Source organism: Chlorella variabilis, assembly GCF_000147415.1.
Source record: "Chlorella variabilis unplaced genomic scaffold CHLNCscaffold_2, whole genome shotgun sequence".
Classification (NCBI taxonomy): Eukaryota; Viridiplantae; Chlorophyta; class Trebouxiophyceae; order Chlorellales; family Chlorellaceae; genus Chlorella; species Chlorella variabilis.
In genome coordinates, this window is record NW_005435086.1 from 2,269,076 (window position 1) to 2,285,347 (window position 16,272).

General features: G+C 66.9%; 3 protein-coding genes across 3 annotated transcripts; 2 read left to right on the top strand and 1 right to left on the bottom strand.

Annotated features, from left to right (window-relative positions):
• Positions 1–1,902: 1,902 nt before the first annotated feature.
• Positions 1,903–2,840, top strand: CHLNCDRAFT_138161 (hypothetical protein; the record flags this gene model as incomplete). Its single annotated transcript, XM_005851252.1, has 3 exons — positions 1,903–2,094; positions 2,254–2,416; positions 2,590–2,840. 3 exons carry the CDS (start codon positions 1,903–1,905, stop codon positions 2,838–2,840), a joined length of 606 nt encoding a protein of 201 aa, XP_005851314.1.
• Positions 2,841–3,419: 579 nt separating this feature from the next.
• Positions 3,420–6,169, bottom strand: CHLNCDRAFT_138162 (hypothetical protein; the record flags this gene model as incomplete). Its single annotated transcript, XM_005851556.1, has 4 exons — positions 3,420–3,719; positions 3,864–4,037; positions 4,188–4,823; positions 4,940–6,169. 4 exons carry the CDS (start codon positions 6,167–6,169, stop codon positions 3,420–3,422), a joined length of 2,340 nt encoding a protein of 779 aa, XP_005851618.1.
• Positions 6,170–12,471: 6,302 nt separating this feature from the next.
• CHLNCDRAFT_12394 (hypothetical protein) lies at positions 12,472–13,705 on the top strand (the record flags this gene model as incomplete). The annotated part of the gene is made up of 6 exons (XM_005851253.1): positions 12,472–12,588; positions 12,729–12,752; positions 12,874–12,992; positions 13,162–13,255; positions 13,384–13,510; positions 13,635–13,705. Coding segments are annotated over 6 exons (552 nt in total), but the record flags the coding sequence as incomplete, so codon positions are not given.
• Positions 13,706–16,272: the final 2,567 nt, after the last annotated feature.

The window sequence follows — 16,272 nt, forward strand, 5'->3', positions numbered from 1 at the left end:
TTTGGCCCCCTTTGTCTTGCCGAGTCTATCGTCACCAGCCCTCTCGTCCCGCTGCCCCGCGCCATGGTAGGGGGCGGGCTGGTGACCGCCAAACGGAGCCGCTTGGGCCCCGAAGCCCCCACCTGGGGGGCCAAAGCCCCCAGGCTGCTGGTAGCCACCCTGCTGATACATCGAGACTGCGATGAGCCGCGGGGCGGCCCGGCAAGAGCAGTGATGAGTGGCGGCCGTCCCGCCCCGTCCCGCCCGCCGCGGCGCGACGAGGTGTGAGCGAGACGTTCGTCGCATTTTAAGGCAATAAACTGGAGGCAGTAAAGTAGATCAATGTGTGGTTGTTCATTCCATAAACTCGGCACCCGGGCCCAGCGAGCGAGTGCCGCTCTGCACGCCGTACAATAGGCTCGGTTTGGCCAGCAGCATGCTCTTGACGTCGGTGTTGGCAGGTGCCAGCCTGTAGGAGGGTGGAGGCAGGGGGTGGCGCAGGCCTGCTCGCCTCGCAAGACGGCTGGCTACCAGAGGCTGAGGTGGGACAGGCGGCTGACGTTGCTGGCCAGAGACGGCCGCGCCAGCAGCGCAGCCACCGGATCCTGCAGCGGCAAAAGCCTGCAACACGAGCAGGGCAGCGGGAGCAGCAGGCTGGTGCTGGGCGGCACAGCTGCCACCCGGCCTGCGTGCCCGGCAGCCCTGGCGGGCCCACAGAGGAGGCAAGCTGCAGCACTGCAGGCTGTCCCACAGAAAGCCCCACAAGGTAGCAGCTGCTCAGCACCCACCCACCCACCTCGCAAGCTCTGCCAGCACCGCCTCCACATCCTCTGCCAGCAGCAGCGGCTCCGCAGACGCCAGGGACGCCGCCTCCTCCTGGCTGTAGTGCGCCAGCAGCTGCGCCACCGCCCCAGGCACGCACTCCCACTCGCCGGCGAGCAGCAGCGAGGGGCGCTGCCCCGCGACTCTTGCCACGTCCACGGCGGGCAGCAGCATCTTCAGCTCCACCAGGCGTGAGGCGACCAGGTCCGGGTCTGCCGCCAGCGCGGCCAGCAGCTTGGGCTGGATGCGCAGCAGGCGCTGCTGGAGGAAGGGCATGAGCGTGAGCAGGCGCTGCACGCAGGGGGCGGGCAGGCGGGGGCCATGGGTTGAGGTTCGGCGGCAAGAGGCAGCAGTTAGCTGAGGGAGGTTGCAGGGTGGGATGCTGGGCATGCGCACCCTGTGCCTCAACCCACCTGCAACCGCAGCTCAAACTCCTCATACTCCAGGCCAGACTCGATGGCCGCTGCACTTCTAACCAGCCCTTGATTGAAATGCTCACTGGCCTGGAGCATGACGCGCTGCTCGTTCACCATCCGGCCCATCAGCTTCCAGGGGCTGTTGCCTGTCACAGGGGCAGGAGGGCTTGCTGGGGGCTGCTGCTGCTGCTGCTGCTCACGGCGCTGATGGCGATGCCGCCGCTGCCTTCGCTCATGATTGGGGCCGGAGCGTTTTGCTGCCTGGCCCTCCTCTGCAGTGACGGCGAAGGCACGGCGCCGGCGCTGCACGGGCGGCACCTGTCGGCGGCACCTGCACGGCGCACCAGGGCACATGCGACCAATCAGGGGCGGGCCTTCTGCAGCGGGACAACGCCCTGGTCAGCGTCAACAAGCGACAGAAGCAGTGCCCAGAGAGAGCAACTCCCGCACCAAGCAGAGGACTGCTGGATGGAGCAGAATGGACAGGAAGCCATGGCGCAGTGATCCATTACACGGTGAGCGTCTGGATCGCTTCTGAATACGGAGCCCACACTAAGTACTGCCTGTCCTTCGTTTTTTGGTGCAGCCTGGATAACTGCACCGCCCTGGCAACCATTCCCATTGAAAGGGAGGAAGGTTTCATCTACAGAAACACAGGGGAGGGACTGGCGAAGCGATCGCAACCATGTTCAGCCTCCTGTCGGGCTGTTTCGAGTTTATGCTGCGCAAGGAGGAGCTGCACATCCTGATTGTGGGTCTGGACAAGGCGGGGAAGACCACGCTGCTGGAGCGGCTCAAAACGCTGTACACAGACGTGCCCGGGCTGGAGGCGGACAAGGTGCTGCCTACCGTGGGCCTCAACCTGGCCCACTTCGAGGTAGGCACAGCCTGGTGGCGCCGGCCGACTGCCCAAGGCCGCCGGGGTGGCGGGTGCCGCGGCGGGTTTGGGCGTGGAGCCTGTGGCGACCGGCCTGCCAGCGAACCGGGAGGCTTGCCCTCACCACCGCTGCCATCCCGCTCCTTCTCCTGCCCGCAGGCCCTGGGCACGCCGCTGCTGTGCTGGGACGTGGGGGGCGCGTCGGGGCTGCGCGGCATCTGGTCCAAGTACTATGGCGAGTGCCACGCCCTAGTGTTTGTGGTGGACGCAGCCGACCGGCAGCGGCTGGAGGAGGCCAAGCTGGCGTTGGACCGTGCGCTAGGTGGGGGTGGTCACATGCAACGGGGCGGCAGGCGGCAGGCCTGCCCCGGCACCTCGGTGGCCACTGTGCGTGCTGAATGCAGCTGATTTTGTGCTGCTGCCTGCGCACAGGAGGGTGCAGCAGCCTGTCCATTCATGGCTCCTGCTTGATGCCGCCCGCCTGCGCGCCTGCAGGCGACCGCGACCTGTATGGCGCCCCCTTGCTCGTGCTGGCCAACAAGCACGACTGCGAGGGGGCGGCCTCGCCCGCCGAGGTGGCAGAGGTGTTTGGGGTGGGCAAGCTGCCCGATGCGCGGGCCTGCAGCGTGCAAGCGGTGACGGCGCGGACGGGGGAGGGGGTGAAGCCGGCAGTGCAGTGGCTGGTGGAGCACATCAAGAAGAGCCAGCGCCCAGAGCTCATACGGCGGCGCATGCTGGCGCAGTGATGGCTGATCTCACCCGCCATGCTGCCTCCTTGTCTGTTGTGCTTGTCACTGCCCTCCCTGCTCCACTCTTGGCGTCTGCTGCTTGTTGCTCTCCGCCCCTGCTTGCTGTCCGCATCTGCTTGTACTCCCTTTTGACTGCTGACTGCTGATCGCTACTCTCAACCGACTGCTGACCCTGTCCCCCTGCCCAGCACTGCTCCCATTCCATTGTGTCAGCCGCCCATTCATTGTACTTGCTCGCTGCTGTAAACTTGGCAGCACGATCAATACTAGGACTCACAAGCAGGCTGAATCACTCGGCATTTAATAGGGAAAGACACTGGAAAACGCAAATGGCGGTCGAGCAGTGCTGGACTAACACGGAGCAATCTGATCCACAGCAGAAGGGGGCTGGGCACTTGAAAGGGTACGCTCATGCATCAAGTTAAAAAGACATTGACATTGCACCATGATCACATCTAACTAGGCAGAATTGCAAAGGGCACGGTGCTGGCTGAGGGGCACACAGAAAGGGCATACATATGAGGGTAAGATAATGCACAGGAGATAATCTGGCAGCTTGCAGCCAGCAGCAGGCGCTCAGCGCTGGAAGCCGCTCACGCCGGGCGTGGCGCCGCCGCCAGGCAACATGCCCGGGGGTGGAAAGGTTGGGGCGCCTGAACTGCTGTCCTCGTCGCCATCGCTGATGCCGGTCAGGCGGTCTGCCAGGCGCCCCGCCCCGCGCTGTGCCGCCCGGCACACCGCTGCCAGCCCTGCCAGCAGCGTCAGACACAGGCCCAGCAGCGCTTGCCAGGCGAAGTGAGCGATGGCCATGACGCGAGCAAAGCGCGAGGGTGCCGCCTCCTGCTGCTGCCGCCGCTCTGCTGCCTCCAGCGCTGCCTGCACACGAGGGGAGCAGTAGGCAGCAACGGCAAGTGGCTGACCACAACTTCCACAGCCCTGCGGCAATCGCCCTCTCCAAGGCACCCCCGCACTCTTGGCAGACCCTGCACCCACACAGCCACCCCACGCACAGCCACGTACCAGGTTCTGCAGGATGCGGTTGCTGCGTGCCATCAGCTCCTCCTGGGCAGCCTGGCGCTGGTGCGGCTGGTAGGAGGCGGGTACCCACTCGGGGCTTGGGGCCGCGGCGGCACCGGAGGCCGGGTGCGGTGCAATGCGCTGGAAGCTGGGGGCGCCCTGCAGGCAGTCCATGCCCTGCGGGGGAGGGCGCAGGCGCAGGGGAAAGCAGCCGGTGGGCAGAGGCAGTATGCTCGGTTCTGGGAGTGGCACATGGGGCAAAGCAGTTGCGAGGCGCCCCGCCACATCCCAACCATCGTGGCCACTCCCGGCAGGCCCCGGCCCCACCTTGCTGCGCATCGCCAGGTGCTTGTTGCGCAGGGCCTGCGGCTGCAGCTGCTGCGACTGGGAGGCCGCCAGGGCGCCGCCGGCGGCACCTGCAGCAACGTGCCCAGGTGCGTGCATGCCTCCCGCCAGCTTTGACTCAGCCAGCACGGCAGCAATGCGTGCCTTGTAGGCAGCCTCGCGCTCCTGGGTGGACGGCCCGACGGGGACGGGGGCCACAGGTGCCGCCAATGCAAGGGCCAGCACAGGCTCCTGCTCTGCCTCCACCACCTCGGCTGCCTGCCCCTCTGCCTCCTGGGCGGCAGCAGCGGCGCCGTTGGAGGCATCGCCTGCCGCCACAGGAGTGGAGGCCACCGGCGCATCAGCGGTGATGGCAGCCAGCACAGCAGCCGCAATGCCAGGCAGGGACGGCTCGGTGATGCGGGTGATGGGAGCTGCCGCAGCAATGGGGCTGGCCTCCTCCTCCTCCGCGCCGCTGGCGGGTGGCGCCTCCTTGCTGTCACTGGCAGGTGGCGCCTCCTTGCTGTCACTGTCCTCAGCGGCGGCAGATGTTGCGGCGGGGGCCGCCTCCGCCCCTGCCGGTGCTTCTTGCTCACCCGCGCTGCCGCTATGCCATGCCGCCATCCACCGCTTCACATCCTGCACCAGCAGAGGGATAAGCAGGCACGCTGGTGGCACATCGTGGCAGCCCTCCTAGGAGATGGCCAGCAGTGGCAGGCAGCTTTCCAGCAGGGGCAGGCAGCACTGTGGCACACCGTGGTTGCCTCCTCGATGCTCATGCCGGGCCGCACAGCATCGCCGTTGGGCGGCTCCATCTGGTTAATCTGCTGCTCCTGCGCCTCGGCTGGGACAGCATCAGCTCTCGGCCCCTCCTCCTGCTCGCCAGCCTTCCGCTCGCCCACTGGTGCGGCCTCCTCTGCCTCTGCCCCATCGCAAGCAGTCAGATGCGCAGCTGCCGATGGTGCATGAGTAGATGGCACAAGCTCCATGTCTGCCTCGCCAGCTGCCGCCTCGTCTTCATCGTGTGAAGCTGCCACCGCCTCTGCCACTTCCACTGCAGCATGGGCCAGCTGGACCGCTGCTGCTGCCAGCTCGACAGCTGCCGCTGCCTCCACCACCACTGCACTGGATGGCGCTGCAATAGCCAGCCGCTCGGCCAGTCCACAGCTGCCTGCACCCATCTGCCTGCCGGGCGTAAGCGGCACGCTGGGCTGCCAGCTCCCTGCCAACAGCTGCCTGCCAGCCGCCAGGGTGGGCACAGGCTGCGCCGCCTCCTCATCTACCTCCACCGATGCAGCTGCTATTTCAGCAGCTCGCTCAGCGGCAGGTGTCTCCTTCTGCTCCTCGGCAGCTGCTGCAACGCTGTCTGCTGCCACCCCAGCCGCAGGCTCTTGGTGCTCCACAGCTACCTCCTGGTGCTCAGTCACAGCCACAACAGCGTCCCCTAGCCGCTGCTCTGCCTGCTGGTCCCCAGCGGCTGCAGCCGGCACATCAGCCTGCCTGCTGTCAGGACTGCTCGCCTGCTGCTGCTCCACAGGGTTGGCCTTGGGGGCAGACACACTAGAAGCGGCTGTGGCGAACGCGAGCACGGGGGTGGCTGAGCCTGCGTCAGAGGCCGCCGCTGCCTCCTTTACTGCGGCCGTTGCTCGCAGGGTCAAGCGCTCCATGACGTGAGCAGCGGTGATGAGTGTCCCCAGCGCCACCGATGCCACCTGGATGGTCTTCAGCTTGAACTGCAGCTGCGCGCCCGCCAGCGACCTCGCCGCCTGCCCGCCCACCACCGCCCCAGGCGCAGCCTGCCTCGCCTCGGCTGCGACAGCGCCGCTGGCGGCGGGGGCCACGCCAGCTAGCCCCAGCGCCGCCGCCACCACTGCCGCGTAGGTGGCGATCGCCTGCTGTAGCCCGTGGGCGGTGCCGCTGGCGATCGACGCCGCCAACCCCATGGCCATCATGGTCAGGAAAAACTCGTGCACCTCGCCAGTCATCGCAGCAGCAGCAGCCGCAGCCTCCAGGCTGCCGGCCGCCACCTGTGTGCGGCAGCGCCACCGCGGCGCCGCCGCGCGAGGCAGCACCGTGGGGCGCCGGCGTGTCGTGATGGCCCGGGAGGCCCATGGGCGGACCAGGCTGCATTGGGACAGGGAGGAGGGTGTGAGTGAAGCAGGAGGAGGGTGTGAGTGGGCAATTTCAATTTTCAAGATGCACATTCACAGAGGGAGCCAGCCTGTATTGCGATCATATCGTGAGGCTTGGAGGATGAAAACCTACCCTGCAGGCCGCTGGAGCGCAAGTGCTGCAGCATTCGCAGCCATCGTTCAAGTTTGAACCGTGCTCGTTCGAGAGCCGACCTACCAGGCCCTTCCAGACCCTAGAAGAAGAGATGAGGTGGACATGGCAACAGCCATGCAAGTGGCCAGCTTTGAATGCAAGGCTGCGGCGCCACGTCAGCACCCGCCGCGGGCGGGAGCCCCACGATGGGAGTGGGCATCACCATCACTCTTTCTGTAGCACAGAAGGCCCTCCCTTCATCTCATCGCCATCTCCCATTGCGTGCTCCTAAGTCGGGAGGCAAGCCAGTACAGCGAGGGGAGCGCCGCCAGTCGCACTCCTTACCGCCGCGCCGACGGCAAGATCAGAGCCAGGCCCACTGCCTGCAATGCTTCTTCTTGAGCTTAACTGAACGTTTGAGCGTCGGGGGGATGCGGAAAATGGAGTTCTGAGCTTTGATCCCAGGTGGAATGCCCTGGCCTTTAGCACGTGGATTAGTCACGAAACAGGCTCACAGCGCCTCCTTTTGCCGCTTCTGGCGCCGTGTTGACTCGTACACTTCATCTCCAGGCCCGGAAAGGGGGGAGGTGTGCACTCGCTACCACCCCCATCACTGCGCAGCGCTGCGCAGTGCATGCCTGCTGCTGCCACTGGCAGCAGGCAGCCCTACCTGAATAGAGCCAACCGAGCGGCCCCGACAGGGTGTGAGCACCAAAAAGGTGAAGGTTCCAAACGCTGTCCCCACTGGAAGCCTGCCAGGCCTTCCAAATTGCTCAGAGCCCTTGTCTGCGTAGCACCGAGAGAGCCGCCGCACACTTGAGAGCGCCCACACTGCGCCTCGACCCCCGCCCTGCAGCCCAAGGGAGGCCCTGAAGGCATTATCTTGCACGAACCACGCTGCCTGTGTTCAACCTATGCACTGCAGAGATAGTGAGCCGAGAGGGATGACAGCCAACCAGCCAAGAGAGCAAGAGCCTGGCCCGCAGTTCTCTGCGACAGCGGTTGGCTCAGGTGCAGGCGCTCTGCAGCCTGTGCAGCCACAGCAGCAGCCGCAGGCCGCACATTTAGTGCCTCAGCAGCAGCCGCAGGCCACGCATTTAGTGCCTGTGGCTGCTCTGCCTCATGCAGCGTTCCTGGGCGCCCTGCCGCTAGCCGCTGCCCCAGTTGCAGTAGCTGCCACACCTGCCCCGGCCCCAGCCATGGGCGCCGCTGTGCCACAGCCAGCCGCTTGCGCTAGCGCCATGCAGCCAGTGGCTGGCTCCCTGTGGATGCCATCAACCAACCAGCTGCAACCATCGCCCCTGCTCCAATTCGGCACCTCTGGCGCTGTGGCTTTGGGCGGCCAGCAGCTGATGCCGCCAGGCGTGCCTGCTCCACCGCCTCCCCTGCTGGCGGGGTCTCCGCCATCGCGCGCAAGGCCGGGGCAGCTGCCAGCAAGCCAGCTGGCCTCTGTTCCGGAGCTATCGGCGCTTGCAGCCGTTCCAGCGCCCGCGCAGCCCAGCCAGCCAGGCACTGCACTGCTGCCGATGCCTGCACTCCAGCAAGTGGGGACCCAGGGAGCCGCCGTGCCGGCCGCAGCGCGCGGGCTTGGGCAGTCAGGCAGCAGCTGGCTGAGCATATCTGGAGGCAATGTGCTATCAGCTGGAAGCAGCTTTGCAGCTGCTGGTGGCCAGCAGCAGCAGCAGGCGTCGGTGTGCACAGTGCCACCAGCCCAGCAGCAACACCCAGCGGTCATGCAGCAGCATGCAGGTATGGGAGGGAGGTGCAGCATACAAGAGGGCTCTCCAGCTGGCGCAATAGCCACCAGCTGGTTCAGTGGCAGTGTTGAATGTTTGCTTCTGCTTAGCTGCATTTCTAGCTCCGCTTCTCCTTTCTCCTCCCTTGCTGCTGCTGCAGGTCTCCCAGCAACCCTGGCGGGAATGTCAGCCTTTGCAGCTGGGCCACAGCAGCCCCAAATTCGGCCCAGCTCCCCTTCCGCTGCTACAGTGAGGAGCACGGGAGGCTCCTCTGCTGGCGGGGCTTCCACATGCAGCGCAGGTGGAGCCGCTGCGGCTGCTACGACCACAGGCACTACTAGTGCCCTACCTTCTACTAGCGCCCTCAGCTCGCCTTCCAGAAAGCTGGCGCAGGCAGCCGCCGCCTCCATGCAGTTGGCAGCACAGAAGCAGGTGGAGCAGCAGGCGGCAGCAGCAGCCTACCAAGTGGCCGCCAGCCAGGCAGCCACCGCTGGCGATGCAGTCGCAGCGGGCATGGCTGTCGCAGCGGCACAGGAGGCTGCGGCGTCTTTCTCTGCCGCCGCATCTGAGGCGGCGGCTGCGCAGGAAACCGGCTGCCAGTTGCAGCAGGCAGCAGCTGCCACGGCCGCAGCAGAGGCCAGCACACAGGTGGCGCAGCTGGCGCAGGCAGCGGTTGCCACCAAGCAGGTAGCTCTGCAGAAGCAGGCGGAGCAGCAGGCAGCAGCCACGGCCTACCAAGTGGCCGCCTCTCAAGCAGCGACGGCCACGGATGTCGTGAGCGCTGGAAGGGCGGTGGCTGCCGCGCAGCAGGCTGCGCGGGCATACTCCGCTGCAGGCACCGAGGCGGCAGCAGCCCAGGAGGCCAGCTCCCAGCTACAGAGGCAAGCGGAAGCCACAGCCACAGCTGCTGCCGCTGCGCAGCATTTGCCTCTCAGCAGCGACGCAATCAGCGCGCAGGCGCCAGCGCCCCCGCTGCCAAGCCCAGCCGCTGTGCAACTGGCGGGCGCTGCCACCGCCGCCCAGCATGTTCACGCGCAGAAGACAGCAGAGCAGCAGGCTGCTGCCGCAGTGTATCATGCGGCCGCCACCCAGGCAGCCACTGCCAGCACCCTGCTGGAGCAGGCACAGGCGGCAGTGGCCGTGCAGCAGGCGGCAGCCGCTTACACCACGGCAGCCAGCGAGGCGGCTGTGGCGGCTTCTGCCGCAGTGCAGCTGCACAAGGCAGCGGTGGCCGCCGCGGCGGTACCTGTCACTGTGCCTGTGCCAGCATCGGCGCCGCTGGCAGCATCCATCGCAGCAGGCGTGCTGCTGCCTGCTGCGGGCACGGGTCTCGCAGCAGTTTCAGGGCTGCTGCCATCAGTGCCTGGGCTGGCAATGTCAGCATCCACAGCCTATGCCAGTGCAGTCAGCACACCACCGCCAGCCTCAGTGCTGGCACACAGCAGCATAGGCTCTGTTGCCAGCACACAGCGCCAGTCAGGCAGCACGGTGGCTTCTGGCCTGACTCACGGCCCAGCCGCCGCAGCAGCGGCGGCAGTGCCACAGCAGGCGTCCGCCCTGCTGCAGGCAGGCCTGCTGGCCGCTGCCTCACCCGCCGGCCTCGCCACAGCCACACCTGCCCTCGCGGTCCCGGGAGCCCCGACAGCAGCCATGGCAGCGCCGGCGGCAGCCCCTGGCCTGGCACCTTCCGGGGCCGCCCACTCGGTTCACTGGGCCCCCAGCCTCAGCAGCGCCAGCGGCGGCAGCGCCCCCAATGTTGACGCCAGCAGGCACAGCCCCGCCCACTCTGCCTTCTACAGTGTGTCTGCTTGGTCCCGCGACGCGGCGGGCATCGCCCGCACAGCCAAGGTGGTGGTCAGCAGTGGCGGCAGCTTCCTGAGCATGCCTACGGCAGCGGGCGGCTGGGACTATGAAGGTGAGTCGGTGGCCGAACGTGGCAGAGAGTTTGGCCGTGGTTCACTCATGCCTCTGCCTTCCCAACCTGCACAAGCACCTAGCTTTTGTGTCCCCTGCCCTGGCGCCAGGTGGCGACACCCGGCTCGTGGCTGTGCCCTTCCACTGCGACCATCACTCGCTGGTGGAGGCCCTGGAGCGGGCCACAGCGCCGCTGGGCGGCGCCAGCCACAGCCCCGACTCGACCTCCGACGCTGCGCCGCGCACTTTTGTGAGTCCCAGCCAATGCATTCCTGCCCCTGGGCACAGAACGCCTGCCCCCGCGCCTCCTCCTGCCACCCCGCCACCTTGCCACACCTCCTTTCACCCACCCTCATTTGCTCCGCCTGCCTACTTTCAACACTGCCAGCAGGTGCCCGTGCTCAAGTACCGGCTACCCAGCGACCCCGGGGTGTGGGTGGATCTGTTGGACGACGACGATGTGGCGGTGAGCGCAGGGCAGGGCAGTGTGCTTGGTGATGGGGCAGGGCAGGGCAGTGTGCTTGGCGACGAGGCCGGCAGGCAGCCTGACGGGAGCAGAGCAAAAGGGCATGGGAAGGGCGGCATGGCTCTTGTGTCGTGGCTTGTGTCGTGGCTTACATGTGGGGACAGCGTGCTTGCCCGCTCCCTGGTGCAGCTGATGTGGGATGAGTGGGATGAGCAGCGCAGCGGCGGTGGCGCCACGGGCAAGCTCCACATCTTTGTCCAGGTGCGGCCCGGGGCAGCGGCGGCATGGATCGTGGAAGCGCTTGCTCAGCAGGTGGTTGTCCCTCCCTGTTCATTGTGCTCGACTTTGACGCCTGCCCCGCTCCTGCCCTTGCACTGCCGCAGTGGCGCAGCCCCCAGGACGTCAGCCTGGCAGACTCTGAGGACCGTGGGCCCAGCGGGCCGCACACCACCGCCAGCGGGCCGCACACGGGAGAGGCTCAGGGGCAGGGCCAGGAGGCTGGGCACGGTGAAGTCCCGGTTTGGGATGGAGTGGAATGTGTTGCATGCTGAATGCGGCAGGCTGCTGTCGGCACCACATGCACGGCTTCGCAAGGCTCCCAGCCTGCATGCCTCCCGCACCCCCTGCTGCAGAGTCGGAGGGCGGCGCTTCTGGCACGCAGCCGTCAGTGGATGGTCGGGCCAAGCCTGCCCACAGCTCTCAAAGTGGCAAGTCCCCAGGCACGGTGAGCAAGCAGCTGGGATGCTTGCTGGGGAGGGCTGGCCATCATCTCACAGCGAAAGCGGGCCTGCATTGCGCATTACGCCTGCCCACCACTGGCCCGCCACACGGATGGATTGTGCCTGAGCTCAAGGGTCCCTGCCGCCATGCCCGGCCCGCTCCGGCATGCACGCAGGCTGGCAGCAGGGGAGGGGGTGTGGACCTCAAGGCGCTGATAGACAAGATGGAGATCATTGACCCCGCCGACATCCAGCTCCTGCGCTTCCTCGGCAGTGGCGGGTGTGCCTTGGCGAGGGATTTTGGCCATCCGGCTTGCCACAGACATCAGCTTGCCACAGACATCCAGCTGCTCCGCCCTGCCGCTCACGGCATGCTGCCGCAGGTATGGCGACGTGTACCTGGGGCGCTGGCACGCCAGCGACGTCGCCGTCAAGTGCCTCAACCCCAGCCTCTTCTTTGGCGGAGGTGAGCCTGCACACCTTAGGCGCCTGCCTGCGTGCACACCACCAGCCCACCACTGCTGTGTTCCCCCACTTGCCACCGCCTTGCCCTTCGCACTCGCTGCAGGCGAGTTCAGCTCCGTCAACCGAAGTGCCATTGTGGACCTTATCAAGGAGGCAGATCTGCTGGGGTCTATGAGGCACCCCAACGTGGTACGCCATGCCACCTGCCGCCGCAGCCTCTCCAGCCCATTCCTCGCATTGCGGCGGCTGCATGGCCGGGGCCAATTGCTGATACGCCAAGATCGCCTGCCTGCTTCCACATCCTTTGCTGACTGCTATCCTGTTCTTGATGCCGCTGGCCACGCAGGTGTGGGTGTATGGCATCGTGCTGCCGCGGCTGCCTCCGGAAGGGGACAGCGCCGGTGCCAGCCTCGACGGCGCGGGCAGCGGCTGCGAGGAGGGGGGCAGCCCCAGTCCCCCGGAGGGCACCAGCCCAGGTACCAGCAGCCGGGGCCCCGGGGGCGACGTGGTGGACGTGATTGCCTGCGGCATGCGGCACAGCGGCATGACCCCGGGGATGGTGCGGCCGCCTGCACTGGTGGCAGGTGAGCAGGGCTGGCCGCTTGTGTCAGCAATGCAGGGAGGGTCGTGGATGGAAGAGGCGGCACCGTAGAGATGTACATTTCCCAAGCTGGCACCGAGCCTTGCCCCTGGCTGCAACCACCTCTGGCTCCTGCTGCTGCCTGGCCCGCGCTGCAGAGTACATGGCGGGGGGCAGCCTGAAGAGCGCTCTGGCGCGCAGGGCGGACATCGTGGCAGGCCCGCTGACGCGGGTGGTGCTGGCGCTGGATGCCGCCAAGGTGCGAGGCCGCTGCGCATGTGCTGCACCGCAAGCTGTGGTGCAGGCTGCATGGGTACCGAATGCATTGGGCTGGTAGAGGGCATCACACAGACAATGGCTCACTGGCTCCCGCTGCCAACCTTGCCCTCTGCGCCGCAGGGGATGGAGTACCTGCACAGCAAGGTGGGGGGTCCCCAGAGCGCTGCACCGAGCTGTGGAGCCGCCCTCCCTGCAGTCTGCCGCTACCGCTGCGACCCTGCACCCACCCACCCACCCACCCACCCACCCACCCTTCCCCCTGCAGTCGCTGGTCCACTTTGACCTGAAGTCGGCCAACCTGCTGCTGGGCTACCGCGACCGCCGCCCGATCTGCAAGGTGGCAGACTTTGGGCTGAGCAAGCAGGCAAGCAGCTGGCGGCGGTGGTGGCTGTTGGCCCTTCCGCAGTAAAGAGATGCAAAGATTGGCTGCCTGGTGCAGTCAGGTGCCTGCCAAGCTCCCGCCGGCTGACGACCTACTGCGCTCATGCTTGCCCGCCGTCGCCCGCTGCGCTGCCGCCCAACAGAAGGTCCAGACGTTTGTGAGCGGCGTGAGCTCCCAGCGCGGCACGCTGCCGTGGACGGCCCCAGAGATCCTGCGCACGCCGGACGCCGTGACGGAGAAGATCGACGTGTTTTCCTTCGGCGTGGTGCGAAGCAGGCCAGGCCTGAAGATCTATGCCGCCGAACTACTCTTCTATGCTGCTGGCGGCCGGCCATCTGCTGTCCCTCATACCGCGTCCCCACCTGCCTGCATGCCTGCCTGCCTGCCCTGCAGGTTATGTGGGAGTTGTGGACATCCCAGGAGCCGTACGCGGGCATGAACTACCACGCCCTCATGATGCGCCTGGCCAGCCCCAAGGAGCAGCTGCGCCCGCCGCTGCCCGGCAGCCCAGAGTGGGAGGGTGAGCTGCCGCCCAGCTCGCACGAGCTTGCGGCTTGGCCTCGGCTCCCTCCCTGCTGCGTGCATTGCATGACTGCAAAGTTGATTGGTTGTTCTTGCGTGGAATGCAGGAGAGGCTCCCCCAGAGCTCGCGCCTGGCTGGTGCACTCTCATGGAGCGCTGCTGGGCCGACAGCCCCGCCGCCCGACCCACATTCCCCGGTAAGAGGGCTCCACGGCTGCTGCTGCCATGCCTGAGCCAGTGCTGCAGCATGACAGGCCCTGAATCTTGCTCAGCATGCATATCACAGCAGCAGCCACTGGCAGGCTCGAGCATGCCTGATGCCCACCATCCTGTGCCTGCCTGCCTGCCTGCCTCCTTGCAGAGATCATCCAGGAGCTTCGCGCCATGGTCTCAATCATCAAGCCACGGCGCAACAGTAGCGCACGCAGCAGCCAGCTGCCGCAGTTGGGCGAGGGCCAGCATCAGGCGGCGCCAGCCACGCCGCCCACAGGGGTCGCGGCCAAGTAATCATGACAGGCGAGCCATCAACGGCAGGCCAGGGGCAGAAGGGTATTTTGCCAGTTAACGGTATGTGAGGATGAGGGAGAGGGACCCAACATTCGTGCTGCAGTTGGAAAACACACACGATGCACGACCAGGAGCACGCATGCCTCCTCACCTTCTGTTGCCTTCTGTTGATGTACAAGCCACCCTTTGCAACCATTCTTTGCACCGACATGACTCTTTGTTTTAACAGGCACAGAGATGGCAGGAGTGGAACTGATGCCTGTTTTTCCTCCACAACTCGGCAGCTCGCTGAATCGCCTGGCCAATCCCCCCCCCCCCCACACGCCTCGCCTTTTGTCTCTCAGCGCAAGGCAGTTTCAAGCGGTAACGGGATGGAGCAATGTCAAAGCTACGAGAGAGGCATAGGGGGGAGGCAATGCATTCTAGCTGGGCAACGCCAGTCTTGGGAGCAGGGTGCTGGCGGGGGAAGGGGGGGGTTGCTGGCGGCGCACGTCAAGGTGCATCTCGCCAGCAGGCCGTGCCGCCAGGCGCCACACCCTGTGCACTGATGACAGGGGGTAGAATTGAGGGGGAGGAAGGGAAGGGAAACTCGCGAACGCTCAAAGGTGGGGAGGGGTAAAGCAACGGCACCTGCGGGGAGGGGTAAAGCAACGGCACCTGCCACTTCAGAGCCGCTGTGGACGGGGCACAGGGAGGGTGGGCGGGAATGCCGACGGGAAAGCAAGGGATGGGCACAGCAATGCGGTTTGGGAGTGTGGGGCAGCGCCGCGCGGCGGTGCTGCCTGGGGCGGTGAGTGGGGTGGCATAGAACTGGCGGTCATGTGTGGGGCGTGAGAGATGGAAGGCGAGGCACAAGGAGAGCTGAGCACTAAGGGCGGGGGTAGACATGTGGTAAACAGGGAGTAATTCGATCAAATGCTCTGGACTTATTGATACTGTACTGTTGACATGGCGCCAGTCGCACCATGGGGCGCCGCAGCCTCCGCCAGGGTAGGCTGGCGGCGGCGGCGCTGCACGCTGGCGCCGTGGGTGTGCGAGGGCGGACACCGGGGCCGGGGACGGGGGCCATGCTGCCTTGTCGCCGCCCGGGCGGGCTGTCAGTTGCCGGATGAGTGCCAGTTGCGGCCCTGCGCCTGCGCCTGCTGCTGCTGGTCCATGCCGCGGTCCAGCCACTCCTTGAGGGCTGCGGCGCAGATGTCGCGGTCGGTGTCGCTCAGCAGAAACTCGTTGCTGATCTCGGCGGCAATCTCGTCTGCATTGGGCCGGGGGCCGCAGGAGGCAGCGAGGGTGAGCGCGGAACAGCGCACAACAGGCGTGCTGGGGAGCACGTGCTCGGCCGTGCCCGCTGCCACTGAATGGAAAGGCCGCGGCCCCAGCAGGGCCGGCGGCCCGGCACGCAGGCGGCCCAGCAGCGCCGCGGTCGTCAGGCTAGCCAGCCCAGCATCCGTTCAGGCCAGGGGCGGGCCACCCACCGGGCGTGTCTGAGTCTGGGTCGTACACAAAGTCAATGGTCTTGCTGCTGCCCGCCTCGCCATCCCCGCCGTCGCCGTCCCCCTCCCACTGCAGCGGCAGCGGCGGCGCGGCGCGCGGGGCACAGGTCAAGGCGGGGCTCGGCCGGGGGGCGGGGCGCAGCAGAGCGAGGTCCAACGGCCCCACACACCCATCCCTTTGCACGCGGCGGCTGGGCTGCGGTGCCCAGCTGTCTAGGCGCCAGCCCTCACCTCCATATGCAGGCGGAAGTGCAGCTTGCCGTCGCGCAGCTTGCCGGTGAATGTGAAGCAATAGTCCTCGCCGCGCACTGAGGGCGAGCAGGCCGGGGGGCAGGGCAGGAGGGCGGCAGGGGTGAGGGTGATGCCTTCCAGGTCAGGCGGGCAGCATACAGCGAGGCAGCGCGGAGGCACACCGGCGCCGGCCAGGCAGCGAGCCGGATGCCCAGGCGTGCGCCGCTCGCAGCCAGGCGCACCTGTCCCTGCCTCGCACGCCGCCGGCTCGTCGTCGCTGCCTGGCAGCGAGGGGGCGTGCCCGCCGCGAAGCGACGACTCGTCCCGTGGCTGCAGGCGGGCGGCAGAGGGACCCAGGGGTGTCAACCAGCTGGGGGCAACCTCCACGGGTGGAGGTGGGAGCAGGGTGGGAGGCGGGCAGGCCGCCGGGGCCGCCGCGCACCCCGCTATTTTGCCGCTGCACCGCGTCGCTCTTGCTCTTCACTAGCTCCTGGTCGGCAGAGGTGGTGGGGGCCGCCGCCTTCTTGGGGGG